This window comes from Mustela nigripes, chromosome 13, assembly GCF_022355385.1.
Source record: "Mustela nigripes isolate SB6536 chromosome 13, MUSNIG.SB6536, whole genome shotgun sequence".
Lineage (NCBI taxonomy): Eukaryota > Metazoa > Chordata > Mammalia > Carnivora > Mustelidae > Mustela > Mustela nigripes.
The window spans coordinates 29,532,777-29,548,982 of NC_081569.1; the positions used below are offsets into that span (position 1 = coordinate 29,532,777).

Sequence of the window (16,206 nt, forward strand, 5' to 3'; positions counted from 1 at the left end):
CTTGCCTCTGCTTACTGTCATTTTCTCAGTGAGGCCTTCTCTAACTGCCCTATTTTTTTTTTTTTTTTTTTTTAAAGTAGGTTCCAGACCCAACATGGGTCTTGAACTCAGAGCCTCCAGATCAGGAGTCCCTCCACCAACTGAGCCAGCCAGGTGCCCCTGACCACCCACCCTATTTTGAATTGCAATTTTTCCCTGGGGTGATTTCTACCCCTTCTCTCCTGTATTTTTCTCTAAAGCATTTTTCACCCTATGACATTCTCTATGTGTGATTGGCACCCCTTCCCCCCGCCCCCCCCCCGCCCCGTCCCGCCCCCGACCCGACCCCAGAGTAAGCTCTAAGTGAGCGGGAGTAGGGTCAGTTTTGATCACTTGTGGATCCATCGCCAGCATGCAGAACAGTGCCTGCCACATAGTAGGCATCTGTCCAGTGTTTGAGCGGAGTGGTGAAGGGGCGGGATGAACCTCTGTTTGCGGTTGGGCCAGCGGATGGCGGTGTCATTCGCTGGGTCGGGAAGCAGGGGCGGGTTGGGCGGGTGAAGTGGTTAGTTGGGGACAGGATGAGCAAGACACGCAAATGCGACTTTTCCCTCCTGCACGTTCTACAGCAGGAGGGCTCGGCACGGGCAGCGTCCAAGGCAGCCAGCCAGGCGATCCGTGTGGCGCTGGGGCTGCGTGTCCTGCCACAGGCGTGGACCACAAATATGACACGCGCAGGCTCCTCCTTGCAGGCAAAAGCCTAGCTCCGCACGCAAGCCGGGGCCCTTTGCACCGCCCCCCCCACCCCTCACCAATCGCGCACCCGCCAGGCTTCGGCGTTCCTCTCCCTCCACCCTCACCTCCAGGCTCGCCTAGGGACTGGCGCTTTAAGAGCCCCGCCCCCGACTCCTCTCCCCCTTCGCGTGACTGTGCCGGGACCCGAGGTGGGGAGTCAGGCAGCTGGGTGGCTGCGCCAGGCTCCAGGGCCTTCTCACGCGACTGCTGGGCACCGCGCGCAGCCCAGGTGGAGCGGGGATGGGCCGCGTGACCTCTGCCCCCTGGAGGGATGTACCAAACAAGTGCACGCTAGCCTGGGGAGGCTTTTGCGCTGGGCGTCCCCCTCCTCGGTCCCTGGGCCCCCCCTTCTCCCCGGTCCGAGAGTCCCCCTCTTCTCGGTCACCTGGAGCTGGCCGCACAGCCTGCTCGATTTCTCCGCCCCTCCACTAAGCTGGCAGCCCCGGAGTCAAAAGGGAACCTCGAAGGCCTGTGGGTCCCCCCTGGAGGTACCCCCAAAGTGGTCCTAGAGCTAGTGAGGGCCAGTGAGCGCTCAGCGAGACTGAGCGTTTCCATCCATTCCCGCCTATCTATCGCCTATCTATCGGGGAGCTCAGACTTCGGCCAGTCACCCCGGCTCTGGGGGCTCTTGGGGAATGAAGCCAGCCCTTCGGCGCCTCTGGCCTTCCGGCCCCGGTGACCTCAGGGCTGGGGTCGCCGAGCTTCTCACGCGAGCCCGGACTCAGTAACCCGGGGGAAAGAGGTCATCACAAGGCAGCCCCGCCCCGCCTGCCAGGCCCCCGTCAACTAGTAGCAAGAGGTAGGCACTTGCAAGCCCAGTGTCCTAGGGAGGCAAAAATTAGGGTGAGGGGTTACCGCACCCGGGTCTGGAGGGCTTCTCATACCGTGTCTTTGGGCGGTTTGGGGACTTTTTCAAATCCCCACCTCAGGTGGGGTCTGCGCTGTCCATCGGGACCTTGGAACTGGGGTCTCAAGTATCCCCAGCCGTCACCCCTTTTCCTGCTGGCACTTGGATGAGGAGACCCCATAGTGAGTTCTTACCTGTCCCTGAGTTCCCCCAACCCAGTCTAACCCCCACTTCCCATCTCCGGTTTCTCCCCTCTATCCCCTCTATCCTAGAGCAACCCCCTCTTCAGTCAGCCCCTCCCTCTGCCTAGCTCCAGGGGGTGTGGCCAAGCGCTCCAGCTGTTTATAAAGGTGGAAGTGCTTTTCACCCTCATCCTGAAGGTGACAGTTCCTAGGAGCCTTCCCTGATCTTCTTTGGGGTCTACGGCTTAAGAGACCACTTGTCCCAGCTCACTTCAGTACCTCCTCATAGCCGCAGGTGAGTGCTGGGGACTTCTGGCTTGCCCTTTTCCTCCCAACAGTAAGAAAATTTTGATGCCTCTTAGGTTTTCCTAGGTGGCCGCTGACCTGGCACCTCAAGAAAGGAGGCTAAGAGTGTCCTTAGTGACCAGGCACTCCACCTCCGTAGTGGGAATACTGAGGCCAGGGGAAAAACAGGAATTAGCCAAGGTCCCACAGCTAGTGTCAGAATTCTAGATTTTCCATGGGCTCCCTTCAAGGACTCTGGGATTCAGCCTCCAGTTCCATTCCCACTGACTCTCTGAAAGCCTCTGGGCTTCCCCATCAGGGTCACCTAGGAGGCTGGAATAAGTACCGTATACACTGCGGGAGGCAAGAATGATGTGCAGTGCCTTGTTCAAGCTGTGTGAGGAGGGGGGCTTCTCCCTGGGTGGACAGGTGGATGGAGGGGGCAGGTTGGGTTCTTATCTGTTGTACCTTGTCTCATCTAAAAGCTACCCCTGGCAGTCTCAACCCTCCTACACCCAAGGCCTGGCTTGTAACACCCAAGATGTGCTGGCCAGAACAAGAGAAGCTGCTCTGAACGAGAGTCCTGGGCACTGCCCAGGGCCCCTCCCTATCCCACTAACTGCCTTCTCTGTCCTGTGCTCTGGGGCAGTCTATGGGAGAGCCTACGGAGAGCTGGACTGTCAGTCCCTGAAAACTTACCAGTCACATCTTTCTTGGCCTCTTACTGTCGTGCTAAGGCTGGAGGTCATCTGGGCACCCCGTGTGCCGAAGGGAAACCATGGCACCCCAATACCTGTCCCTACATCACTCAAGGAGTCAGGGCTTGAAGGATCTAGCTCCTCCAGGAGGCCTCCCTAGACAGATGGCTGTATAAGGTAGGACCTAGGCAATCTCCCCATCTTAGGAAGTTCTGTGGGGAAACTAGGATTCAGATGGGGAGGCTCCCAGGTCAGATCTAGGTTTTCTGTTCTCTGAGATCTAACTGAGCCTCCTGAATCAAAGATCACATCCCCACTTCCACTCCAAGTGATATAACTGCCAGAAAGGCAAAATGACAAGTCCAAGGCCCGTGGACTTGGAATGGGGAAACCTGGAGCTCCTCATCTCCAGTCTGGGACACCTGGCAGGAGCCCCAGTCAGAGACCCATGTCTTGAAGAGAATACTCAATGAATTTGCACACCCTTTCTAGAACAATCCTAGAGAGAAAGTATTGTCTCCACTTCTCTTAAATTTAGATTGATTCCTAATTTCCCCAATTCCAGTCTAGTGTTTTCTTGCAGCCCTTATCTGGTGGGAGTCTTCCATTTATTCTCTGTTCTTTGGTGACTAGGAAATGGGGGAGGCCCAGACCATTCATTCATTTAGAACTGAGCCCAGTGAAAACCCTGGCCTGGATTTCTGTGACCCGGAGCCTCTTGTAGCTTTTCTCTGGTTGCTTTTAAACCCTGGGTCAGTCTGACTCAGAGAGCCTCATGAGGCGGAGTAGTGTGGCTTAGGCAGTGGCCTTGGGGTTCCCTGTCACTTCCCTACCCTGTCCCAGGGTCTGGTCTGGCAGGATTCCCTAGACCCTGGGATGGAGATATAGAAAAGGGAGAGTTCTAGGAGAGAATGTGACCACTCTTCAAAGGGAGGTAGCTGTGACGGGAGCTTTGGAACTTCCTAGGGAATTTTCCCTGAGAGGTCTGAGTCCCAGCTCTGTCACTGAGGGGTGGGTGACTTCAGTCAAGTCAATAGCCCCTCTGGAGGTCAATGTCCCGAAATGTGAAATGAGCCCAAAGGAGCACATGATCCCTAGTTCTCCTGACGTCCTTGTTTCCCCAAGTGAGGTGGATAGTACTCAAGGGGGTTGGTGGTGACATATGTCGATTATGTGTTTGATAAACATTAGGGGGAAAAAATCAAACCTGTACTTTGACACGGGTTTTTTTTGTTTGGGATGATGCTATGTGGGTAGATTTAAAGTTGATTATATTTTATTTTTTTAAGATTTTATTTATTTGTTTGACAGAGATCACAAGTAGGCAGAGAGGCAGGCAGAGAGAGAAGGAAGCAGGCTCCCTGCTAAGTAGAGATCGCTGTGATGTGGGGCTCCACCCCAGGACCCTGGGATCATGACTTGAGCCGGATCCAAAGGTAGAGGCTTTAGCCCACTGAGCCACCCTGACGCCCCTAAAGTTAATTTTAGAAAAGTATAAAATAAGCGACAGTACAGGTGCTATATGAGAATCACAGACTGAGGTGTAGAAAACCCTTTTTTAAAAAATTTATTTTATTTTATTTTATTTCATTTCCCTTTAAGGGGGCTCCACGCTGGGCTTGAACTCACAACCCTGAGATCAAGACCTGAGCTGACATCAAGAGTTGGATGCTTAACTGACTGAGCCACCTAGGAGCCCCAAGGAAAAACCTGTTTTAGATAGGTGCAACAGTGTTCTGGAATTGGGCACTTTGGGTTGGGAGTGTGGATCCAACACTGTGTGACCTTGTGCTAGTTACTTAACCTCTCTGAGCCTCAATATAGTCTACCTTATAGGCTGTGGCCAGGACTGAATGAATGACTGTGAAATTCTTGGCACATGGCCGCATCTCAACAAACAGCTTCTCCCATCTTCTCCTCTCCTTCATGTCCAGATACTGTTCTGGATAGGAAAATTTCTCCTTTCTTTGACCAGCATGCTGACACTTTAGGACACTGGTTCCTCATATCCCCCCATCTGATATCTTGGTCTTTTCTCCCCACCCTGCCTCTCAGCAGTCATCTGGAGAACTCTACACTGATGATGTCCTCTGTGTCCAGACTCTCCATCCCCATCTCGGCCACAGAGTTTCTTCTGGTCTCTGCCGTCTTCTGCCTAGTGCTCTGGGTGGTCAGGGCCAGGCAGCCTCGGGTTCCCAAAGGCCTGAAGAGTCCACCAGGGCCGTGGGGATGGCCCCTGCTGGGGAACGTGCTGACCTTGGGGAAGACCCCACACCTGGCGCTGACGAGGCTGAGCCAGAGGTACGGGGATGTGCTGCAAATCCACATTGGCTCCACACCTGTGCTGGTGCTCAGCAGCCTGGACACCATCCGGCAGGCCCTGGTGCGGCAGGGGGATGATTTCAAGGGCCGGCCTGACCTCTACAGCTTCACTCTGGTTACTAATGGCCAAAGCATGACCTTCAACCCGGACTCTGGACCAGCGTGGGCTGTGCGCAGGCGCCTGGCCCAGAATGCCCTGAAGAGCTTCTCCACCGCATCAGACCCGGCTTCCTCGTGCACCTGCTACCTGGAAGAGCACGTGAGCAAGGAGGCAGAGGCCCTCCTTGGCAGGCTGCAGCAGCAGATGGCAGAGGCTGGGTGCTTTGAACCCTACAGATATGTAGTGGTATCGGTGGCTAATGTCATCTGTGCCATGTGCTTTGGCAAGCGCTATGACCATGATGACCAAGAGCTACTTAGCTTAGTGAACCTGAGTAATGAGTTCGGGGAGGCGGTTGCCTTTGGGAGCCCCGTGGACTTCTTCCCCATCCTTCGTTACTTGCCCAACCCCACCCTGGATTCCTTCAAGGACCTGAATAAGAAGTTCTATAACTTCATGCAAAAGTTGGTCAAGGAACACTACAGAACATTTGAGAAGGTACTGGCTGGGGAGAGGTAGGCGACTGTGGGGAGCAATAGGGTTGGGGTCGGAAGGTCAGAGACAACTGGAGGAGTAGGGGGTTTGGCGGGCTCTCAGGGACTTCACCCTGCGATTTTGAGGCAAGTTGTCGAGTGGACTCCGTCCTTGGCAGGGAAATAGAACTTTTCCTTAATTGGCTTTTCTATCCTTCCATTAGACAGCAATATTTACTGAATCGAATATCCAGTTTGCGCAGGACCCAAGGCCAGTGGTTATGGGCAACAGAGAGTTAAAAAGCTGGTCTCCTGGCCTCATAGATGACACCTCTGTCTCTGGGGTCCCTTAAATTGGGGCTACCTGCATTCCAAGGCAGGAGAGAGCCTTAAAGAGGCAGAAAAGCTGGTCTGGCAGCCTTGGGGTAGAGGGGTCACCTCTTGAATGAAGGTGCTAGGGATGTGAGGAACCAGTCCTCATGGAAAGGTAGGCCTGGATTTGGGATCTCGTTCACCTGTGGGCCTTCCCTACCCAGGGCCACATTCGGGATATCACAGACAGCCTGATCGAGCACTGCCAGGAGAAGAGGCTAGATGAAAATGCCAACATCCAGCTGTCTGACGAGAAGATTGTTAACGTTGTCTTGGACCTGTTTGGAGCAGGTATGAGCTACCCCTTCGTGCCTTTCCTATGCCCAGCTGCCCAGACCTGCCAACTGCTTGAGCTTTCCCTTTGTTTTCCGCGGGGCAGGATTTGACACGGTCACAACTGCCATCTCCTGGAGCCTCCTGTACCTGGTGACAAACCCCAATGTGCAGAAAAAGATCCAGGAGGAGCTGGGTAAGTGGGGGCTTCCTTTGATCCTTTGAAGTACTCAAGGCAGAAGGCCTGGCCAGGTTCTGGGCAGCCCCTTCATGCACATAGTCCTTTTATTTTATTTTATTGTAAATATTTTATTTATTTGAGACAGTGAGTGAGAGAGGAGAGCACAAGCTGGGGGAGGGTAGGGGGAGAGGGAGAGGAAGAAGAGGGCTCCCTGTTAAGCAGGGAGCCCAATGCGGGGCTCAATCCCAGGACCCCAAGATCATGACCTGAGCCGAAGGCAGATGCTTAGCAGACTGAGCCACCCAGGTGCCCCACATGGTCCTTTATGTTCTGCAGACACAGTAATTGGCAGGGCCCGGCAGCCCCGGCTCTCCGACAGGCCCCAGCTGCCCTACATGGAGGCCTTCATCCTGGAGATATTCCGACACGCTTCCTTCATCCCCTTTACCATCCCTCATAGGTGAGGCTCCATGGATCGACTGCTGTCCCTCCAGTCCATGCACCCCATCAGGGCCAGTGGGAGGGAACAGTGTGGGAGGCAAGGGGATGTCCTTGTGGTCCTGAGCCTGACTGGGCTTCCTTCTTCCCCAGCACCACAAGAGACACAAGCCTCAGTGGCTTTTACATCCCCAAGGGACGTTGTGTCTTTGTGAACCAGTGGAAGATCAACCATGACCAGTAAGTTGAGAGGAGGCAAGGGCAACTCTGCCCTCTCCCGAACTCCAAACCCTGCTGTCTTCGGGCCACTTGGCCATCCCCTACCCTTCCAGGCTGGGGTTCAACCCACTGGATGCTTCTGAGCCCCTGGGCTACCACTTTAGCTGCTTCTCTCTGATTACAGGAAGCTCTGGGGTGACCCATCTAAGTTCCGACCAGAACGATTTCTCAATCTCGATGGCACCATCAACAAGGCACTGAGTGAGAAGGTGATTCTCTTTGGTATGGGCAAGCGGAAGTGCATCGGTGAGACCATTGCCCGCCTGGAGGTCTTTCTCTTCCTGGCCATCCTGCTGCAGCAGGTGGAATTCAGTGTGCCCCAGGGCACAAGGGTGGACATGACCCCCATCTATGGGCTGACCATGAAGCATGCCCGCTGTGAGCACTTCCAAGTGCGGGTGCGCACTTAGGGACTTGAGAGCCCTGCAGCCTAGACTCTGCCTACCTGGCCTGTCTGGGTAGCCAGGACAGGGGACTGGCCCAGGTCTGGGGGGTGTTCTAAGCCTCAGCCAGAAACCCACAGATATTGGGCTGCAGGCAAGGCTGAAGGATTGTGCCTGCCCACCAGCCTGGACTTGCTGCTCTGCGTACTGACCATGGACAGTGGGCACAGCAGGAGCCCCAAAGGAGCAGATGGAGCCTTCTGGAATTGTGCTTGAGCCAGGAGGCTTGGTTGGTTTGGGAGATCCCAAGTGCCTGGAAAGCTTGAGGGAATGCACTAAAAGGCCGTAAACCCAGTGGCTGGCTGGCTTTCTGTGGGGGTGGATTGGCTGGAGAAACATTTAGAGCAGGCCACACCGGGCGCCTGTCCAATCCCTCTGACACTTGGGAGCTGTCACTAATGATGGGAAGAAGCATCTTCAGATCTGCTGAGCGATCTGACCATGGGGTTCTGGGCCACTGTGATGCCTTTTGTGTTCTCCCTGCGTCAGCAACAGGGCTGCCTCCCAGCCTTGGAAGGCCCCTGTTCCTGTCCAGGAGAGGCTGGGGACTTGGACATGTCTAAGAGGAGTAGAGAGCAGAGGGAGGGCCCAGATTCAGACACCAGAGACCAGTTCTCTATGCCCTATATAAAAATGCCTTTTAAAAATATTTGTATGCAAGAAGCTTTTTATTCGCCTGCATTTATCATACATAAGAGCTTAAGAACAACTTACTGAGTGCAATAGAGACAAAGTCTAACCCAAGTATCCAGAAATGTGTAAGAAACACCTACCTAAGCTAAATAAAGATATTATCCAGGACTCCTATTGTGGAAATTTTTTGATTCTTGAGTGAATCCGTCCCTCCTCTACCTGCCCAGTCTGAGCCCAGTCTCATGGTGGGTTTTACTCGGGGAGGAAGAAAAGGAAGAGGAGGCGGTGAAGAGGTGAAGCCATGGCTCTCGGATGCTCAGTGTCCAGCTGGGGCCCAGGATTACCGCCTCACTGCCTTCCTCCAACTGATCACACACCGATGAAGTACATTCTCTAGACCAGGCACTGGGGGATACACAGCAGATAAGACACAGTCTTGGCCTTCAGAAGTCTCCCAGACTCATTGGAGGAACCAACTCCTAAACACATCACCCAATCCATTGTGATGAGGGCTCTACCAGACAGATGCATGGAAGACGAGCTGGGGGCTGGGTGGCAGGGAGAGAGAGAGAGAGAGAGTAAGGGGATGCTGCAGATCTTGGGGTTATCAATGCAGATTCTTTCTCAAAGAATGAGAGGCAGGGGATGCCTGGGTGGCTCAGTCTGTTGAGCCTCTGACTCTTGATTTTTTTTTTTTAAAGATTTTATTTATTTATTTGACAGAAATCACAAGTAGGCAGAGAGACAGGCAGAGAGAGAGAAGGGGAAACAGGTTCCTGCCGGCAGAGAGCCCTATGTGGGGCTCGATCCCAGGACCCTGAGACCATGACCCGAGCTGAAGGCAGAAACTTAATCTACTGAGCCACCCAGGCGCCCCTGACTCTTGATTTTTTACTTAAGTCATGGTCTCAGGGCTGTGAGATCAAGCCCTGCCTCAGGCTTAGTGCTTAGTGAGGAGTCAGCTTGAGATTTTTTCTCCCTCTCCTTCTGTCCCTCTCCCCTACTCACATTTTCCCTCTCGCTGTCTAAAATAAATAAATAGGTCTTAAAAAAAGAAATGAACAATACTAAACTGCACTGTCTGGGAATACACACTTGGCAACAACTCTGACAATAAGAAGAAGGAAATGATTACTATCAGGATATAGAGAGTGGTCGCTCTGGTGGGGAGGGAGTGTGTTATAATTGAAATGGCCATGTAAGGGACACCTGGGTGGCTCAGTTGGTTAAGCAGCTGCCTTCGGCTCAGGTCATGATCCCAGCGTCCTGGGATCGAGTCCCACATTGGGCTCCTTGCTCAACAGGGAGCCTGCTTCTCCCTCTGTCTGCCACTCTATCTGCCTGTGCTCACTCTCTCTGACAAATAAATAAATAAAATCTTAAAAAAAAAAAAAAAAAGAAATGGCCATGTAGATGGCTTCCAGGATGACTGATAAAGTTCCATTTCTTCTTTTTTTCCCAAAGATTTTATTTACTTATTTGACAGAGACACAACAAGAGAGGGAACACAAACATGGGGAGCAGGAGGGGGAGAAGCAGGCTTCCTGCCAAGCAGGGAGCCTGGTGCGGGGTTCGATCCCAAGACCCTGGGATCACAACCCGAGCTGAAGGCAGACACTTAACCCACTAAGCCACCCAGACATTCCCCATCTTTTCCTCTTTCAATTATTTCTAGTTTTATACCCATGCAGCTGGAAAAGAAATTAGTATTATTTCAGTATTCTTAAATTTGCCATGACTTGTTTTATGACCTATCATATGACGTATCTTGGAGAATGTTCCTTGTGCACTTGAATAAAATATGTTTTCGGCTGCTATTAGATGGAATCTCCTGTATATCTGTGACAGGTCTATTTGGCATAAATTTGGGAGTGTGTTATAATTGAAATGGCCATGTAAGGGACACCTGGGTGGCTCAGTTGGTTAAGCAGCTGCCTTCGGCTCAGGTCATGATCCCTTGAATCAGGACATGATTCAAGTCCAATGTTTCCTTGTTGATTTTCTCTCTGGATGATATATCTATTGTTGAAAGTGAGATTTTGAAATCCTTCACTATTATGATATTGCTGCCTACTTTTCCTTTCGGATCTGTTAGTATTTGCTTAATATATATTAGATATTCTGGTGTTGGGTGACATATATATAATATGTATATTATATATATATGATTATTATTATTTCTTGTTGATGAACTGACTCCTTTAGCATTATACAGTGACCTTCTTTGTCTTTTATTAGCATTTTTGGCTTGAAGCCTTGTTTTGTCAAAATACAGCTACCTATGCGATCTTTTGGTTTCCACTTGCATTGTGTATCTTTTTCCATCCTTTCCCTTTGAGCCTCGGTGTGTCCTGAAAACGGAAGTGTTTTTGTTGTTGTTGTTGTTGTTTTGTTCCTGTTTGGTTTTGGGGAGGAAGAGCCCGGCAAGAACTTTGTGACCCCAGGAAAGCAGCTGCTAGGGAGCAGCACCTGGAGCCAAATGGGCTTCTGTGGGCAGGTAGGAGACCTGGCCTGCTGGGCTCGGAGCCCAGGCTGGATCCCAGTGGTGCTCCTTCTTGTTCACGTGACCTTCAGCAAGTGTGGTAAACCGTCTGCGTCAGCGGAGGAGCAACAGGAGGCCTCCACAGAAGAGCTCACTAAGTGTCCGACTTCGTAAGCACGAGGCACCCAGCAGCTCAGTTAAACCTCATCACGGCTGCGCACGCAGGGACCGTCACCCCCGTGTTCCACTTGAGAAAACGGAGAACCAAAGATGGTAAATACCACGTCCCGCGTGGTCCGTGGGGGCGGGGGCGTCCATACATTATTTCAAATTCTCCTTTACTTCCAGTCGGGGCACGTCGGTAGCGGCACCTGGGAGAAGGTCAGGTCAGGGCTGAGGTTGGAGAACACCCAACAGCTTCTTCACTGCCTCCCTCTCTCCGGCTGAAATACTTGTTCCCACCCCCGCGCTCTTTGTCACGCCCCCTGCCGGCTGTGGAGAAGCGACCTTCGTTTCCCAGCTCATGCTTGAGGCCATATGCGCCTGCAGCCTGGAGGCAACAGAGAGGAAAGGACCCGTGGGGCCCGGGGAGGTGAGTGGGGCTGACTTTGCCGGGGTGAAAGGAGATGGTCCGTCGGGAGGCTCAGTGCCGGGGCTCACATCAGGCGGCTGGGCTGTCTGCTTCAGCCAGGCTTGCTGGGCCGCCGGGTACCTGGGAGGGAAACCGCACAGGAAGGTGGTAGGTGGGGAGCTGGGGCCCGGCTGCGGACCTTCCAGAAGAGACAGTGCTTCCCCTTGAGGAATGTGTAGGCGCTTGCTCCATAGGAAACTAGGGAAGGGCATTCCAGGAAGAGGGAACAGCATGCACAAAAGCTGCGGGCCTCAAACCCTGGCTGTGTTTAGGGAGCTGTGTTTCCAGGTGTGGCCGAGGCCTGGAGGGCCCAGGAGTGGGGTAGCTGCAGATGGGCCTGGAAGAGAGGCGGGCCCAGCTCATGGACACCACGGGCCTAGAGCTGGGCCTCTGGGAGTGAAAATGGACAGCAGGGGACTGGCCTGTTGAGGTATGGGCTTTGGAATGCCCTTGTGTCAGAGATTGTGGAGTTGAATGGGAAGGGGGAGATTCTAGAGGGGGTGAGGTGAGAGGCAGAAGAAGAGCTAGCAGGAGACTGAAATACAGGTTAAACATTTTTTTGTTTGTTTGTTTTATTTTTTAAGAAGATTTTATTTATTTATTTGACAGAGAGATCACAAGTAGGCAGAGAGGCAGGCGCTGGTGGGTGGGTGGGAAGCAGGCTCCCCGCTGAGCAGAGAGCCGGATACAGGGCTCCATCCCAGGACCCTGAGATTATACCCTGAGTGGAAGGCAGAGTCTTAACCCACTAAGCCACCCAGACTGCCCACAGTTTGAACATTTAGCCATTTCCTCCTCCCCTACAGGCAGTGTTAGTTGGATCTTGGTTTTTTATCCCTTCAACCACTTTATGTCTTTGGATTGGAGAATTCATTTCATTTACATTTAAAATAATTTTGGGAGTGCCTGGATGGCTCAGTTGGTTGAATGTGCTCTGGTCCTGGTCCCAGAGTCCTGGGATTGACCCCCACATGGGGCTCCCTGCTCAGTGGGGAGCCTGCTTCTCCCTCTGCCTCTGCAGCCCCCACTGCTTGTGCTCTCTCTCTCTGTCAAATGAATAAATAAAATCTTGAAAAGAAAAATAATAAAATAAAATAATTATTGAGGGGTGCCTGACTGGCTCAGTTACTAAAGCATGTGACTCTTAATCTCAGGGTGGTGAGTTCAAGTTCCACCTTTGGCAAGGAGGCTACTTAAAAATAAAATAAAATATTTAAAATAATTTTTGATAGGTGAGAACTCACTAATGCCATCTTCTTAATTGGTTTACTGGCTATTCTGTAGTTCCCTTGTGTCTTTCTTCCTCTTTCCGCCTTCCTTTGTGAATTGAAGTTTTCCATTGTGGTATGCTTTGACTCCTTTCTCTTCATCTTCTGTGAATCTACTATAGGTTTTTGGTTTTATTTTATTTTATTTTATTTTTTTATAAAGATTTTATTTATTTATTTATTTATTTGACAGAGAGAAATCACGAGTAGATGGAGAGGCAGGCAAAGAGAGACAGAGGGAAGCAGGCTCCCCGCTGAGCAGAGCCCGATGCGGGACTCCATCCCAGCACCCTGAGATCACGACCTGAGCCGAAGGCAGCGGCTTAACCCACTGAGCCACCCAGGCGCCCCTGTTTTTTTTTTTTTTTAAGATTTTATTTATTTACTTGACAGACAGAAATCACAAGTAGGCAGAGAGTCAGGCAAAGAGAGAGAGAGGAGAAAGCAGGCTCCCTGCTGAGCAGAGAGCCCAATGGGGGCTTGATCCCAGGACCCTGGGATCATGACCTGAGCCGAAGGCAGAGGCTTTAACCCACTGAGCCACCCAGGTGCCCCTACTGTAGGTTTTTGCTGTGTGGTTACCACGAGGCTTACATAAAACGTCTTCTAGATATAATTGTCTGTTTTACATGGAGAGCAATTTAACTTCCAATGGATATATAAACTCCATTCTTTTATGCCCTCCTTTTGTTTTTGATGTCACAATTTACATCTCTTTATATTGTGTATCCATTAATAAATTATTATAGCTATAGCTATTGTAATCATTTTGGCCTTTAACCTATTTCTTTGTAAAATTCCGGTATAATTAAATGTAATTAGTGTTATATAGGTTTCAGGTGTACAATATAGTGATTCAAAAGTTTTATACATTACTCAGGGCTCATCATAGTAAGTGTCTGTCCTTTAACCTTTATATTAGAATTAAGTGGTTAACACATCACCACAGAACAGTATTAGAGGGGTGCCTGGGTTGCTCAGTGGGTTAAGCCTCTGCCTTCAGCTCAGGTCATGATCTCAGGGTCCTGGGATCGAGCCCCACATCGAGCCCCGCATGGAGCCGGAATCATGCTCTCTGCTCAGTAGGGAGCCTGCCCCTCCCCCCGCCCCACCTGATTCTCTTCCTGCCTCTTTGCCTACTTGTGATCTCTGTCTGTCAAATAAATGAATAAAATCTTAAAAAAAAAAAAGAACAGTATTAGATTAGATTGTTAGGAAACCCTAACAACTGGGCTTAAACATCCATTTCAGTTGGGAACAATCAGAAGAAAAAGTGTGGTGCATCGCTGGGTGGGACAGTTAACTGCCTGACTCTTCATTTTGGCTCAGGTCATGATCTTGGGTCCCGAATTAAGCCCCATGTCAGCTCCACACTCAGTGCAGAGTAGCTTAGGATTCTCTGGCCCTCCCCCCGTGCTTTCTCTCCCTCTTTCCCTCTCTTTTTCTAAAATAAATAATCTTTTTTAAAAAATTTTTATTTATTTATTTGACAGAGATCACAAGTAGGCAGAGAGGCAGGCAGAGAGAAAGGAGGAAGCAGGCTCCCTGCTCAGCAGTGAGCTTGATTCCAGGACCCTGAGATCATGACCCGAGCCAAAGGCAGAGGCTTAACCCACTGAACCACCCAGGTGCCCCTAATACAAATAATCTTAAAAAAAAAAAAAAAAAAAAAGGAAAACTTTGTGGTGTAAGAGGCAGACTAAATGTGTATTATTCTCAAGAAAGCTTTCCACTTTCCTCGTTCCAGTATTGTTGATATTAACATAGATCAGAGCCATTCAGTCTTACCATGCTCAAGTAGATTTGTTGTTTTGTTTTGTTTAAGATTTTATTTATTCGGGGTGCCTGGGTGGCTCAGAGCGTTAAGCCTCTGCCTTTGGCCCAGGTCATGAACTCAAGGTCCTGAGATAGAGCCCTGGATCGAGCTCTCTGCTCAGCAAGGAACCTGCTTTCCCCCCTTTCTCTGCCTGCCTCTCTGCCTACTTGTGATCTCTGTCAAATAAATAAATAAAATCTTTAAAAAAAAGATTTTATTTTTTCATTTGAAAGAGACAGAGAGAGAGAGATCTCAAGCAGGGAAAGCAGTGGGCAGAGGGATAGGGAGAGGGAGAAGCAGACTCCCTGCTTCTGGGGCTGGATCCCAGGACCCTAGGATCATGACCTGAGCCTAAGGCAGACAATGGACTGAGCCAATCTTTTTTTTAATCAGTCAGAGAGAAAGAGACCACCAGTAGGGAGAGCAGGGGGAGCAGTAGGCATAGAGAAAGGGAGCCCAAAGCAGGATCATGACCCAAGCCAACCACTTGCTTTCTTCCTTACACTACCACAAGTTATAGATCAGAAATTGAGTTTTCTAGAAGGAACATCAAAAAGCTTCAACAATGAACCATTACAGACACTCATCAGACTATACTAAATGACCAGGCCAGGATCTTTCAGACCTTTTTAGTCCAGAAACAGGGTCTTCATGAAAGTAGACAGCTCCACCCCAAGACTTTTCAATCAAGATCAATACCCCAAAATAATGCTAGTGATTTACCTTTTAATTCTGCTAAAAGATACATTGTTAACAACTTAAGCCTTTCTTTAAAAGGTAAATCTTTTGGGGTGCCTGGGTGGCTCAGTTGTTAAGGGTCTGCCCTCAGCTCAGGTCATGATCCCAGGGTCCTACATTGGGCTCCTTGCTCAGAGGGAAGCCTGCTTTTCCCTCTCCCACTCCCCCTGCTTGTGTTCCTTCTCTCGCCGTCTGTCCAATAAAGTCTTTAACCAAAAAAATCACAATGAGATTGCTTCACAGTCAATAGAATAACTATAATAATCATCATCTTAAAAAGGAGGAATAAAAGTGTTGTGAGGTGCGAAAAATTTCGAACCCTTGTATATTGATAATGGGAATACAAAAAAGCAGCCACTGTGGAAAACAGTTCCTCAATAAGTTAAACATAGAATTATCATATGACCCCACATTTGCCCTCCTAGATAGATACCCAAAAGAACTGATAACAGGTGTTCGAACAAAAACTTGTACATAAATGTTCATAGCAGCAATATTTATAGTAGCCAAAAGGAAGAAACAGTTCAAATATCTATCATAAGATAAATAGATAAACAAAATGTGGTTTGTTCACGCCCTGGAATATTATTCAGCCATAAAAAGGGATGAAGTGCTGGTACATATTACAACATGGTTGAATCTCAAAAACAATATTCTAATGAAAGAAGATACAAAGTCCCCATATTGTACTAATCCCATTTAAATGAAATATCCAGAGTCAGCAAATCCTTAGAGACAAAAGACAGATTAGTAATTGACAGGGGTTGTAGGGAGAGAGGAATGGGGAGCTACTGCTTTATGGGCGGGGTTTCCTTTGAGATGATGAAATGTACTTGTGATCTCTGCCTGTCAAATAAATAAATAAAATCTTTTTTTTTTTTTAAAGATTTTATTTATTTATTTGACAGAGAGAGATCACAAGCAGGCAGAGAGGCAGGCAGAGAGAGAGAGGAGGAAGCAGGCTCTCTGCT

General features: G+C 50.1%; 1 protein-coding gene across 1 annotated transcript; it reads left to right on the forward strand.

The window, feature by feature from the left end:
- The first annotated feature begins 1,987 nt into the window (after positions 1 to 1,987).
- Positions 1,988 to 8,474, forward strand: LOC131999167 (cytochrome P450 1A1). Its single transcript, XM_059371828.1, has 8 exons — positions 1,988 to 2,098; positions 4,098 to 4,222; positions 4,842 to 5,706; positions 6,218 to 6,344; positions 6,433 to 6,522; positions 6,844 to 6,967; positions 7,099 to 7,185; positions 7,349 to 8,474. The coding sequence occupies exons 2-8, from the start codon at positions 4,170 to 4,172 to the stop codon at positions 7,632 to 7,634; spliced, it is 1,632 nt and encodes a 543-aa protein (XP_059227811.1). The 5' UTR covers positions 1,988 to 2,098; positions 4,098 to 4,169; the 3' UTR covers positions 7,635 to 8,474.
- Positions 8,475 to 16,206: the final 7,732 nt, after the last annotated feature.